The 13728-nt window shown below is 51.3% G+C and overlaps 1 protein-coding gene and 1 long non-coding RNA gene across 3 annotated transcripts in view; one reads left to right on the plus strand and one right to left on the minus strand.

Moving 5' to 3' along the window:
* LOC122097531 overlaps positions 1 to 1051 on the plus strand; it is a 15751-nt gene extending 14700 nt beyond the window's left edge. The window contains exon 3 of the long non-coding RNA XR_006145541.1: positions 1041 to 1051. This is a non-coding gene — a long non-coding RNA (uncharacterized LOC122097531). The remainder of the gene's footprint in view (positions 1 to 1040) is intronic.
* Positions 1 to 13489, minus strand: part of Nphs1 (NPHS1 adhesion molecule, nephrin) — a 21831-nt gene extending 8342 nt beyond the window's left edge. For both annotated transcript variants that reach the window (XM_042667972.1, XM_042667971.1), the window contains exons 1-20: positions 13326 to 13489; positions 13031 to 13246; positions 12805 to 12927; positions 11721 to 11849; positions 9924 to 10005; positions 8980 to 9083; positions 8706 to 8833; positions 8440 to 8611; positions 7877 to 8034; positions 7522 to 7666; positions 7259 to 7383; positions 5531 to 5720; positions 5254 to 5383; positions 4924 to 5096; positions 4207 to 4347; positions 3977 to 4117; positions 3334 to 3455; positions 1711 to 1885; positions 1068 to 1224; positions 816 to 967 (exon numbers count right to left, since the gene is read on the minus strand). In XM_042667972.1, the coding sequence (XP_042523906.1) occupies positions 816 to 967; positions 1068 to 1224; positions 1711 to 1885; positions 3334 to 3455; positions 3977 to 4117; positions 4207 to 4347; positions 4924 to 5096; positions 5254 to 5383; positions 5531 to 5720; positions 7259 to 7383; positions 7522 to 7666; positions 7877 to 8034; positions 8440 to 8611; positions 8706 to 8833; positions 8980 to 9083; positions 9924 to 10005; positions 11721 to 11849; positions 12805 to 12927; positions 13031 to 13246; positions 13326 to 13410 (2848 nt within the window). In that variant the 5' untranslated portion in view covers positions 13411 to 13489. The remainder of the gene's footprint in view (positions 1 to 815; positions 968 to 1067; positions 1225 to 1710; positions 1886 to 3333; positions 3456 to 3976; positions 4118 to 4206; positions 4348 to 4923; positions 5097 to 5253; positions 5384 to 5530; positions 5721 to 7258; positions 7384 to 7521; positions 7667 to 7876; positions 8035 to 8439; positions 8612 to 8705; positions 8834 to 8979; positions 9084 to 9923; positions 10006 to 11720; positions 11850 to 12804; positions 12928 to 13030; positions 13247 to 13325) is intronic.
* Between the last annotated feature and the right edge of the window lie 239 nt (positions 13490 to 13728).

The following is a 13728-nucleotide window of genomic DNA, read 5'->3' on the forward strand; positions in this document are numbered from 1 at the left end:
TCCTGCAGGCTGGCTTGGAACCGCGATCCTCAAATCTCAGCCTCCTAAATAACTAGGATGACAGGCATGAGCTACCAGTGCCTGGCTTACTAAGTTGTTTTTGCATCCTAAGAAATGTCTCTGCCTGGTGCTGTTGGCTCACATCTGTCATTCTAGCTACTCAGGAGGCTGAGATCTGAGGATTATAGGTCAAAGCCAGCCCAAGCAGGAAAGTCTGTGAGACTCTTACCTCCAATTAATCACCAGAAATGAAGCTGTGGCTCGAAATGGTAGAGCACCAGCCTTAAGCGAAAAGAGCTCAGGTATAGCACCTAGGCCCTGAGTTCAAGCCCCATGACCACCACCAACAACAACAAAAAGAAATATCTCCATATATTGGTTCTTCTTGGGATATATATTTTTTTTTTTTTGGTGCCAGTCTTGGGGCTTGAACTCTGGGCCTGAGTGCTATCCTTAAATATTTTTTCCTCAAGACTAGTGCTCTATCTTTTGAGCTGAGCTCCACTTCTGGCTTTTTTGGTGATTCGTTGGAGGTAAAAGTCTCATGGACTTTCCTGCCCCAGATTGGCTTCCAATTGTGATCCTCAGATCTCAGCCTCCTATGTGGCTAGGATGACAGGTGTGAACCACTTATGCTGTCTTTGCTGTGGAGTTCCCTGAAGATGCAATCTCCCATGAGGATTTTCAGGATAAAAATGCCATTCCCAGTCACCCATACGTCTCAGGTTTCAGGACCACTGCTGGACAAGGGCAAGCGGGGACCTCCATGGTGACAGACTGGAGGGCACTCCCAGCTCCCTCTCCTCCTGCCATACCAATGCTGACGAGTTGAATGTTGGTGTGGTCTGAGCCAAGGGGGTTGGTTGCTGTGCACGTGAAGAGGGCATAGTCTTGGGCGGCAGACACGTTAGCGATGGTCAGGAGACTGCTGTGAATGCTCCCCTGGTGGTACGTGTGTTCCGTGAATCTGGAGAGATGCAGGTCAGGGATCAGGGAAGGGATCAGAGGCAGGGGGTGGGAGGGGTGGGGAGGAATAAGAGTTGAGGCCTGGCTGCTTCTGGGTTCACCTGGGGTCCTGGAGATCGAGTGGAACTCCATTTTTGGCCCAAGTGAAGATGACGTTGGGGACGCCTCGGGCACGGCAGTGCAGGGTGGCAGAGCTGGTACTGTCTCCAGCTGCCGCCACCTTAGATAAGGGAGTGGGGTGCTCCACCTGGGGGGCGACTAGGGTGGGTTGAGTGGGGGATCAACCAGAGGTATGTGGGAAGATTTAAGAGTTGTAGAGTTAGGGCTGGGAATGTGGCTTAAGGGTACAGTGCTTGTCTAGCATGCATGAAGCCCTGGGTTCGATTCCTCAGTACCATATACACAGAAAAAGCCAGAAGTGGTGGCTCAAGTGGTAGAGCGCTAGCCTTAAGCAAAAGTAGCTCAGGGACAGTGCCAAGGCCCCAAGTTCAAGCCCCAGGACTAGCCAAAATTAAAAAAAAAAAAAGGTAGACTCAGTGGTGGGCTTTCTACTCAGACTCCTCCTCCTACCTTTGTCCCTCCATCCATTTATCCTTCCATCCATCCATCCATCCATCCATGCATTGACCCATCCATTATTCTCTGTACCCACTAATCCACTGTTGTGGCTCTCTATCCATTCACTCTTCCGTTCATACATAACATCCACTCGTAAGTACATGCATTTGTTTGGGTGTTACCCACATCGGACCACCAGACGGATTACTCCACGTGCTGGAGGTACCACCCCATTGTCCACGATGCACTGGTAAGCGCCAGCCTGGTCCAGTTTGGCATGGTGGATCCTCAGACGCCCTGTGGATCCTTTTGATATCTTCTCCATATCATCCAAGCTCTTGTCCTCCTCCTCCTCTTCCCCCTAGTGGACCAAGATGCAAGATTTGGCCCCAAGTTTGGCTCTAGACCTATTGTTCCCCAAACTGTGCTTCATCTGTTGCCTAATTTTCCCAGCCACAATCACCCTAGCATAGCTACTGAAGATCAAATGTCTCCTGCCATTCATCCAACCATTTATCCAATTCCTCCATTCCTCCACCAAGCCAGCCAACTACTCTTCTGCACATCTGTCTGTTCCCCACTCCCCTCCACCATTCATTCAACCATGTATGGCTGAGGGCATGGCTCAGTGATGGAATGTTCGCCTACCATGCAAAAGCTCTGGGTTCAATCTCAGCACGAAAGAAAGAAAGAAAGAAAGAAAGAAAGAAAGAAAGAAAGAAAGAAAGAAAGAAAGAAAGAAAGAAAGGAAGGAAGGAAAGAAGGAAGGAAAGAAAGAAGGAAAGAAAGAAAGAAAGAAGGAAAGAAAGAAGGAAAGAAGGAAAGAAAGGAAAGAGGGAGGGAGAGAAGAAGGGAGGGAAGGAAGGAAGAAGGAAAGAAAGAAGGAAGGAAGGAAGGATGGAAGGAAAGAAGGGAAGGAGGGAGGGAAAGAAGGCCACTGGACGTCCTTGGCTCAAGCCTGTAATCCCAGTTACTCAAGAGGCTGAGATCTGAGGATCAAGGTTCAAAGCCAGCCTGGGCAGGAAAGCCTGGGAGACTCTTATTTCCAATTAACTACCAGAAAGCTGAAGGTGGTACTGTGGCTTAAGTAGTAGAGTGCTAACCTTGAGCAAAAAAGCTCAGGGACAGTGACCAGGTCCTGAGTTCAGGTCCCTCGGTGGGCACACACACACACACACACACACACACACACACACACACACACACACACACACACAATGGAGGTGTGGTTCAAGTGGTAGAACACCAGCCTTGAGGGAAAAAGCCAAGCCAGAGCTCCAGTTCAAGTCTCACTACCAGCACTTAAAAATAGGATCTTGAGTTTAAGTTGAACACAGACTACATAGCAAGTTCCAAGCCAGCCTAGACTACACAAAAGATATGATTTTCAATCCATTCATCCAATTTATCTTTTCATCCATCCATTCATTCACCCACACATTTATACCTTCCATTCACCTTGTCTATCCCCACACAAACTCATAATTACATGCAATCTATTCAGCCATTTATCCCTGTGTTCATTTATCTGTCCCTCCCTCTCGCCATTCATCTATCTATCCGTAGACTTACTGAATATTCATCCACCCACCTGTCCTTCCATTTACCTACCTATTTTTCCATCTCCACCCTCTCACCTGTCTATCCACTCATCCACCCAATTCATCCACCTTTCAGCAAACAGTTCCAGCATGCCCAAGTATATAATTATACAGAATCACATCGGCGTGCCTTCATTCCCAAAGAGTTCGCAGTCAAGCATCTACATCGCCTCTACCCTACCTCCACTCACTAAAGCTGGATGCTCACCAGCTTCTCCCAGCTGAACATCTCCGGGAGGACAGGATTGGCATCCACAGAGCAGACCATGTCCACAGAACCCCCGACATTCACCTCAGTCGGGTCTTGGAGAGCACGGATGGTGGGAGCATCTGGTTAGGAGATTGGAGATTGGAGAAGGCTTGGTTCCATGGTGGAAGAGGGCTCCATGTAGGAGAGGGGTCTCAGAGGGGGTCCAGGAAGGTCAGAGATGCGGCTATAGTTTGTTTCCAAGGATGGAACCTTGAAGGAGAGGTCTCAGGGCTTGTGAAATTGTCCCCATCTTGTACTGTGCCTCGGGGATGATTGGGGACTGGTTTCCCCCATGGGGTGTCCCAATTGAGTCTACAATGAGGGGAGTCCTCAATGGGCAAGTTGCCTTGAGTGGGAGCGGCTTCCGTAGTGGGTGTGGCTTTCCGTAGTGGGCGTGGCTTCTCAGGGGGCGTGGTTTTGGTTGGGTGGCTTCCATAAGTGGGTGTGGCTGTCCTGTGGGCATGGCATCTGTAGGGCGTGACTCTCCATATGGGTGTGGCTGAGGGGGTTTCTTCAGGGCGTGGCTTTAAACAGAGGGTGTGGTCTCCTAGGGGGCGTGGCTGGCAGCGATGCTAGTTTCCTATTGGATAAGGATACTCACAGTGCACCTCCAGCCGCACGAACGCCTCCGCGGTGCCCTCCGAGTTCTGGCAGTGCAGCTGGTAGAGGCCGCCGTCCGCGCGGGTCACGTTCCACAGCTGCAGAGCCCCGCCAGCCAGGATGCGATGCCGGGGGCCGCCCGCTGGGGGAAGGTCAGGAGAGGGCCTCTGTTGGGTCCTCGAGTTTGGGGTGGGGGCTGCACCCCTCTCGGGGCTCGCTCTCCCCGCGCACCTGGGCTGAGGCGATAGCCCCGGAAGGTCCAGTTGAAGGCCTCGGGGACGGGGTTAGCGGACACCAGCACGGGCAGCAGTGCCTCGCCCTGCTCCACCGCGGTCACCACCAGCACTTGCTCTCCCAGGAACTCTGGAGGGTCTTCAGAGGGGGCACCCCAAGAATTTAAGACAAGATCCAGGGGTCAGGGGTAGAGTTGAGACTGGATACAGTTTCAAGGGTTAAAGTCAGAATCATGAATTTAAGGGTGTCAGAGCAAAACTCAGGGCCGATAAACTCAGAAGAAGATCCAAGCAAGCAGGGTGCTATTGGCCTGCACCTGTAATCCCAGCTACTCAGGAAACTGAGTTCTGAAGATGGAGTTTCGAAGCCGTCTTGGTGGGAAAGTGTGTGAGACTCTTATCTCCAATTCAACAGCAAAAAGCAGAAAGAGGAAGTGTGGCTCAAGTGGTAGAGCACCAGCCTTGAGCAAAAAAAAAGCTAAGGGACAGTGCCCAGGCCCTGAGTTCAAGCCCCAGGAATGACACACACACACACAAAATGCACACACGCAAGCACAATGGACCCAGGGTCCAGTTTAAGGATGGAGAGAGGGTGTCCAGATAGGGGTCAGGAGTTAGATAGGATAGATGTTTGACTAGATGTAAGAGACAGTGTCCAGATGAAAAATGTAGGGTCCAGAGGGAATCAAAAGGGGTTCCAGGCCCGCACACATACACAGCACATTGAGGCGGTAGAAGGCGCTCATGGTTTCCCGGAGCTCAACGCTGTGGGCACAGCAGGTCACACGGTGGCCATGATCTTGGGATGACACCCTAAGAAAAACGCTCCTGGATGCAGCAGAGCCTTTAAAGGGGGCGCTTTGGGGAGGCGCAGCCACATCCTCCAGCCTGTGTGTAACCCAACAATGAGTTGATCAGGTCACGGTTGGTGTAGAGGTGGGACTGTGGACAGAGACCTGAGAGCTACAAGGGTTGAAATACTACTAGGGCAGGAACAGGATCTGGCCCAAAGCAAGGAGAAACTGATGGCCTGTCACACTCTCACCTCTCTCCTTCTTTGTCCCAAGACAAGTTGACCGGAGGGTTACTGCTAATGCTGACACAAGTTAAATTTACTGCATCTCCTGGGCGCAGAGCCGAGGTGTTGGCCAAGATCGTCAGATTGGTTGGGGGAACTTAGGGAAAGGGTTAGAGAAATGAATACTCAGGGGGGCATCCATATCCCCACCCAGCACCCCAGATCGGTGGTAGCTGCCCTGCCCCACACCCCAACTCCCTGCCTATCAACCCTTCCCAATTGTCCCTGCCCGGTGCATGCTCACATTGCACCACAAGCCTCGTGGATGCGCTGAGCTGACCAGCCTTGCATGAGAACTTGGCCTGGTTGTCCCAGGGGCCTGTGATCAATACCAGCTCACGGGAGAAGGTGCTCCCCGACTTCTCCAGGTTTCCCAGCTGTACTCGCTGTGGTGACTCTTGGGCCTGTCGTGCTTCAGTTACCATCCTCAAGTCCTGAGAACAAAGACTGACTGGATGGTCAAGGGGTTGTCCTGGCCCTAGCCCAACCAATCAGCCCAGAAATGGCCCTGTTGCAGACCAAACAGGGCCTTTGTGGGGAGTGGGCACCTAGCTACAGTGAAGACATGGAGCCTAGAATTAAGCCCCTCCCAAACCAAGTGTGGCTCTGGCTTCCTCTGGTCCCCTGTATCTGCCCCCTGTCCCTCACCCAGTCATCCCTGACTATCCTCTGTCAATCTATAATTTCGATCCATAATTTACCAGACAGCCTGTGCCAGGAAAGCCCTTGAAATTCCCAAGCCTTGTGTAGAATTCTTTCTTCCCATGCCCCCTTTTCAGTTCTTTTTCTTAGAATTCCCCCACCATTCCCCAAAGATTTCCTTTGCCTTTCCCCTTCATTCCAATGTCATTCCTTAGATTTCCAAATCCTTCTCCTATATCCTACATTCCTTTACCCCCCCCTCTCTCTCTTTCTCTCTCTCTCTTTCTCTCTCTCTCTCTCTCATGGTACAAGTCCTGGAGCTTGAACTCAGGGGGCCTGGACACTATCTCTTAGTTTTTTCATTTGAGGTTGGCTCTCTACCACTTGAACCATACCTCCAGTCCAGCTTTGTGCTGGATAATTGGAGATAAGAGTCTTATGGGTTTTTCTGCCGGGGCTGGCTTTGGCTTTGAATTGTGATCCTTAGATCTCAGTTTCCTGAGTAGCTAGGATTATAGGCATGAGCCATCAGCCCCTGGCTTTATTTTATTTTATTTTATTTTATTTTTGGTCCGGTCGTGGGGCCTGAACTCTGGGTCTGGGCACTGTCCCTCAGCTCTTCAGTTCAAGACTAGCGCTCTACCACTTGAGCCACAGCACCACTTCCGGCTTTTTTCTTTTTGCTTATGTGGTGCTGAGGAATCGAACCCAGGGCCTCAGGCATGCAAGGCAAGCGCTCTACCACTGAGCCGACTTCCCAGCCCTTGATTTTATTTTTAAAGAAAATTTTTGTTTGTTGTATTTTTTCCCCGAGATCTCCCACAATTCTCTTTCTTCCTTCTTTTTTTTTGCCAGTCCTGGGGCTTGAACTCAGGGTCTGGGCACTGTCTTTGAGTTTCTTTCTTTCTTTCAATTTTTTTTTGCTTGTCATGGGGCCTGAACTCTGGACCTGGGCACTGTCCCTCAGCTCTTCAGTTCAAGGCTAGTACTCTTACCACTTGAGCCACAGCACCATTTCTGACTTTTTCTGCTTATGTGGTGCTGAGGAATCGAACCCAGGGCCTCTTACATGCAAGGCAAGCGCTCTACCACGGAGCCACCTTCCCAGCCCATGTCCCTGAGCTTCTTTTGCTCAAGGCTAGCACTCTAGCACTTGAGCCACAACACTACTTTCAGCTTTTTCTGTTTATGTGGCCCTGAGGAATGGAGCCCAGGGCTTCATGCATGCTAGGCAACACTCTACCACTAAGCTACATCCCCAGCCTCCCTCCCATAATTCTTCAGGAGAGCATTGGAATTGTTTCTCACATATGCCTTGCTTGGCACTCACCTTGAACCAGATGAGGGAGGGTTCTGGGTTGCCCCCAATGGCCAAACACACCAACCTCACCCGAGTCCCAGTTTTGAGGCGCTGCCCCTCAGAGGGTCCCTCAATCCACAGCTTCTGGGCAGGATCTGAGAGGAGATGAGAGGAGGGGAGGGGAGAGGTGGGGAAGGGAGAGGAGAGGAGAGAAGAATAACTATTTTCTCTGGGTTGGGCCTCAGGACAGAGTCTCTGAGGCCTGGGGGTTCTGGGACTGGGGTAGGACTCACATTTTACATTCAGGGTGAGCGTCTTCTTGAAGGTCTCTTTGCTGAAGGCCTCGCTGAAGGCCTCGCAGGTGAGGCTCAGACCGTTGTCATCTCTCCGCACCAGGAATGTCAGATTGGACATGGAGATGTGGCCACCGTGCAGGCCCTAGCAGAAAGGAACTTCAGACATGGGGAGCCATGACTTCAGAGATCTGACCCACCCCAGGATACACACACACACACACACACACACACACACACACACACACACACACACACACACACACACACACACACACACACACACACACACACACTGTCCCTTTATCAGGATGAGGAATCATGGCCAAGTCTTGGAGGCTGGTCCCTTCCTCACATCCATAACTGTCTCCTCCGTGGGCAGCAGCTGCCGGCCGCCCAGCCACCATCGCAGCAGGACCCGTGGGCGACTGGACTTGGTGACACAGCAGAGAGTCACATTTTTGTTCTCCAACTGTGATGCAGATCCCAGGATGGTTATGGCACTGGGAGGAACTGGAGGACAGATAGAAAGGAATGAGAGGTCATCACAGACCAGCCCAGACAGACAGACAGACAGACCACAGACCAGATGATGAGATCCCTAGTGTCAGAAGTGATTTGGTGGCTCACGTCTGTCATCCTAGCTACCCAGGAGGTTGAGATCTGAGGATCATGGTTCAAAGCCAGCCTAGGCAGGAAAGTCGGCGGGCCTCTTATCTCCAGTGAACCACCAGAAATCTGGAAGTGGCCCTGTGGCTCCAGTGGTAGAGCGCTCGCCTTGAGCTGAAGAGCTGAGGGACAGCGCCCAGGCCCAGAGTTCAAGCCCCACGACCAACCAAAAATAAAAAGATTTAGGACCCAGACAGATGTTCCTCGGGGACATGAGTTTGACAGCTGGAAAGCTGGCACTGCACTCACAGGTGACCTGCAGTGTGACACTTTGCTCCTGGGTCCCTGGGGATACGCTGTTATAGACTTGACAGCTGAGTCGTGCTCCGTGGTCTTCTGGCCGGACAGTCATCACCAGGAGGCTGCGGGCCACCGCCTGGGTATGTTCTGTGCCCCAGGCTGTGGGCATCGGCTGGCCATTCTGGACAAAGGGACAGGCTTAGACCAGCCCAGAAGCCAGCATCCACTCCCTGCCCTCTCCTCCCCACCACCTCCATGTTTGCCTCTTCCCTCACCTTTAGCCACTGTATGGTAGCCAGTGGGTTTCCCCCTCGGGCCACGCAGGGCAGCTCCAGACTCTGTCCTGCCTGCACATGTCCCTTGTCCAGGCCTGGCCACTCGATGGCAGGAGGTCCTGGGGGGACTAGGGAATACCACGTAGCCTGCCTCTGAAGACTCTTGTGTCTTCTCGGAGTGCCTGGATTTTCTTGGAACCCTGGAACCACCCCCTTCCCAGACCTTGCTCCCCCCATAGCCCACAGCCCACAGCTGCCTCTGTTTTCTACTCACATAGAACATTCATGGTGAAGGAGGCCTGGATGGGAGTTACCAAAGCTGGGTTGGACCCTTCACAGACAAATACCTGCCCATTATCGGAGCTCTGCGGTGTTACCCTGAGGTAGGAAGTTGGGGTTCGGTCACCATCTGAAGTGTAGGCAGTCAGGATGAAGAGGGGGTGCATCTGAGTTCCCCACATCTGAACTCAGTCTCCATTACACTAACTTCCTCTAGGATCTGGAGCCCCATGGGTGAGATTTGGGAATTGAGCCATGAGCAGCAGAGCCCCTGGATGAATCTTTGTGCTTAATATTCTGAACTACAAGCCAGGCACTGGTGGCTCACACCTGTCATCCTAGCTACTCAGGAGGCTGAGATCTGAGGATCACGGTTCAAAGCCAGCCAGGGCAGGAAAGTCTGTGAGACTTTTTTTTTTTTTTGCCGGTCGTGGGGCCTGAACTATGGGCCTGGGCGCGGCACTGTCCCTCAGCTCTTCAGCTCAAAGTTAGCACTCTATCACTTGAGCCACAGCACCACTTCTGGTTTTTCCTGCTTATGTGGTGCTGAGGAATCGAACCCAGGGCCTCATGCATGCAAGGCAAGTATTCTACCACTGAGCCACCTTCCCAGCCCCCCATGAGACTTTTATCTCCAATAAAAACCACCATAAAACTGGAAGTGGGGCTGTGGCTCAAATGGTAGAGCATTCACCTTGAGCTGAAGAGCTGAGGGACAGCACCCAGGCTTAGAGTTCAGGCCCCATGACTGACAAAATAAAATAAAATAGAATTCTGAACCTCAGGGTCCCATGAACGACTTTCAAGTGTTCAGGTGAAGAATTGGACCAGATGTTTATCTGCATCCCAATATTCTGTGCTTTGGTCTCTTTGATATATGGGGCTCTTGGGGGGTGGAGTCTGGAGGTCAGGGAAGAAGGAAACCCCCAATTTGCATACCTAGCCGTGGCCTCGGTGGTGAAGAGTTTCTCCTGGGACCCCTCACTCACATCAGAAGAGACATCAGATATTTTTTGTTCACCTTGAGGAACGAGAAGGGCAATGGGATAGGGTTGGGTTCCCCTCAAAGTAGATTCTGGGGAGCATGGCCTGGAAGTTTCCAGGTGGATTTGATAACCGCTCCCTCTCTGTTCTAGAGTAAAGAACTTGAGGTGCCAGTTCCATCCCCTCCACTCATTCAGGAGCCTTCCTTTCTGCCTTCCTTCCTTCCTTCCTTCCCTCCCTCCCTCCCTCCTTCCTTCCTTCCTTCCCTCCCTTCTTTTTTCTTTCTTTTTTGTGCTGGTATTGGATCTTAAACTCAGAGCCTGAGTTTTTCCCTTCGTATTCTTCCCTTCAAAGCTAGCACTCTACCACTTGAGCCACACTTCCACTTCTGGCTTTTGGTAGTTCATTGGAGATAAGAGTCTCATGGATTTTTCCTACCCTGGACCTGGTTTGGAACGGTGATCCTCAGGTCTCAGTCTCCTAAGTAACTAGGATGACAGGCATGAGCCACCAGCACCCGGCAGCCTCTCCATTCTGCTCACCTCCTTAGAGTGTTTTACCCTGCAGGCCATCCACAGTTTCTCACTTCCACACCGCCATCATCACCCCTGTCCTACTAGTGCCTCAGCCTCTTTTTTTTTTATTTAGTTTTTCTGTTTATGTGATACTGAGGAATGGAACCCAGGACTTTGTGCATGCTAGGCAAGCACTCTAACACTAAGCCACCTTCCCAATGCCACAGCCTCTCTTAAGCTCTAAATCAGCAGTCTTGGTTTTCTGGATGCCTCCCCTCTATGTCTCCTCCTGCTGGCTCCTGGGTCCCAGTGTCAGGCATGACCCCTTTTCTGGTTCCTAGAATGTACTGGACAAGCCTGGCACTGGTGGCTCATGCCAGTCATCTTAGCTACTCAGGAGGCTGAGATCTGGAGTATCAAGGTTCAAAAGCAGCCCAGGTAGGAAATTTCAAGACTCTTATCTGCAATAAAACTATGAGAAAGCTGGAAGTGGAATTGTGGCTCAAATGATCAAATGCTATGCCTTGAGCCGAAGAGTTCAGGGACAGCACTCAGGCCCAGAGTTTAAGCCCCATCACCAGAAAAAAAAAAAAAAAAAAAAGGTAGAGCACTAGCCTTAAGCAAAAAAGAAACTCAAGGACAGCATCCAGGCCCTGAGTTCAAGCCCCAGGACTGGCACAAAAAAGAAAGAAAGAGATTAAAAAAGAAAGATAAAGAAAGGGCTGGGAAGGTGGCTCAGTGGTAGAGCACTTGCCTTGCATGCATGAGGCCCTGGGTTCGATTCCTCAGCACCACATAAGCAAAAAGAAAAAAATCCAGAAGTGGCGCTGTGGCTCAAGTGGTAGAGCGCTAGCCTTGAGCTGAAGAGCTGAGGGACAGTGCCCAGACCCAGAGTTCAGGCTCCACAGCCGGACCCAAAAAAAAAAAAGAAAGAAAGAAGGAAGGAAGGAAGGAAGGAAAGAAAGAAAGAGAAAGAAAGAAAGAAGGAAGGGAGAGTGGGAGGGAGGGAGGGAGGGAAAAAAGAAAGATGGAAAAAGAGAGAAAAAGAAAAGAAGGAAGAGGGGGAAAGAAAGGGAGAAAGGGAAAGGAAGGCAGGAAGGAAGGAAGAAAGGAAGGAAGGAAGGAAGGAAGGAAAGAAGGAAGGAAGGAAGGAAGGAAGGAGAAAGCAACAGACAAGAACACACCCTGTCCCCACTTCAGGGGTGTCATGCTGCTCCCAATGACCCCCCACACTTACTCTGGAAGAAGGTGATGTCAGGTGCTGGTTTTGCCTCCCCAGACACACACGTGACCACATACTCCTGTCCAGCCACCCAGGTAACTGTGCTTCCGGCCTCAGGGGTCAGCTGAAGCGTCTTGGGGGGAACTGGTAAGAAAATGTCATATCAAGAAAGATGTGAGGGGGAAGGGATGTAAAGGGTAAACAAAGGAGGAGGCTGCAATGCTTGGTAAGAAATGTACGCATTATCCTGCCCATGTAATTGTAACCCCTCTGTACAGTATGTTCACAAATAAAATTAAATTAAATTAAAAAAATAAAAATAAAAGAAAATAAAAAAAAAAAAGAAAAAAAAAAAGAAAGCTGTGAGGGCTGGGAATGTGGCTTAGGGGTAGAGTGCTTGCCTAGCATGCATGAAGCCCTGGGTTCCATTCCTCAGTACCACATACACAGAAAAAGCTAGAAGTGGTGCTGTGGCTCAAGCGGAAGAGTGCTAGCCTTCAGCAAAAGAAGCTCAGCACCCAGGCCCTGAGTTCAAGCCCCAGACAGGCAAAAAAAAAAAAGAAAAGAAAAGAAAGATGTGAGCAGCTAGGCACCGGTGTCTCATGCTTGTAATCCTAGCTACTCAGGAAACTGAGATCTTGTGGATCAGAACCTCAATCTTGAGGATTGGGGTTCAAAGCCAGCCTAGGGAAGGAAAGTCTGTGAGACTCTTATCTCCAATGAACCACAAAAAAAAAAAAAAAAGCCAGAAGTGGCACTGTAAATCAAGAGGTAGAACACTAGCATGAGCAAAAACACTCAGGCCAGTGCCCAGGCCCTGAGTTCAAGCTCCAGGACCAGCACAAAAGAAGAAGAAGAAGGAGAAAGAAGGAGGAGGAGAAGGGGGAGGAGGAGGAAAAGGAGGAGGAGGAAGAGGAGGAGGAGGAAGAGGAGGAGGAGGAGGAAGAGGAGGAGGAGGAAGAGAACAAAGAAATCATGTTTCCAGAGTCAGAGACAGGACAGACTGGGAGTGTGGCCCTCTGAGTCTAGAGCAGGAGAGGGCTGGAAGCCCAGATTGGTGGGTTCAGAGGGAGGTAGGGAGGAGGGGTCTCTCTCATACCCAGGACGGAGAGAAACACTTTAGGAGACACGAGCTCAGGGCCCAACTCCGAACGGCCAACCTGGCACTCATATTCTGCATCGTCACTGAGCTCACAAGCTTCCACGTGGAGGTGGAATTCACCTGTGGGGAGACCCCCAAAGTTAGGGCCACAGCCTCTGCTGGTGGCCTGGGGAAGGGGCGGGGGGGGGGGGGGGGGGGGTTGTCTCAGGCTCTGATCACTCACCTCTGGTTGGATCTCCTTCCAGATGGTACCTTGGAAAGCCTGGGATCCGAGGGTCAGGGCCTAGAAGTAACCCATCCTTGGCCCATTGTATGACACTCCCCGGAGCTGTGACCCCACACCGCAGCTCCACCGCGGTCCCCTCCACAGCCGTCAGGTTTTTAGGCAGCTCCCAAAAGCCGCGACGGGCTGCAGCTGGTGTGGGTGACTGGGCTAGGCCTGTGAACACAGAGGGGTTGGTAGGAAAGGGCAGAGAAGGCCTAGAGAATGAAAAGGGAAACCATGGAGCCGGACTCACCTGTGGTTATCAGCCCCGTGAGCATCAGGAGGGTCCAAATGGGGGTCTTCACAGTGGACCCCACAATGCCCATTGATCTCCGCATCTTTCGCTGTCTTGGCCTAGGTCCTCTGTGTCTGCCTCCTGAGTGTGTGTGTGTGTGTGTGTGTGTGTGTGTGTGTGTGTGTGTGTGCTGGTCCTGGGGCTTAAACTCAGGCCCTTGGCTTTTTCAACTCAAAGCCAGCATGCTACCACTGAGTCACAGCGTTTGTTTTCTTTCTTTTTGTTTTTAGTGGTTAGTCAGAGATAAGAGTCTCACAAACTTCTCTTCCCAGGCTGGCCTCAAACCTCGATCCTTAGATCTCAGTCTCCTGAGGAGCTAGGATGACAGATGTGAGCCCCTGGTGCTTGGCCGACTTCTCTT

The sequence above is a fragment of the Dipodomys spectabilis genome, unplaced genomic scaffold (genome assembly GCF_019054845.1).
Source record: "Dipodomys spectabilis isolate Male_0828 unplaced genomic scaffold, ASM1905484v1 ptg000422l, whole genome shotgun sequence".
NCBI classification, from domain to species: Eukaryota; Metazoa; Chordata; class Mammalia; order Rodentia; family Heteromyidae; genus Dipodomys; species Dipodomys spectabilis.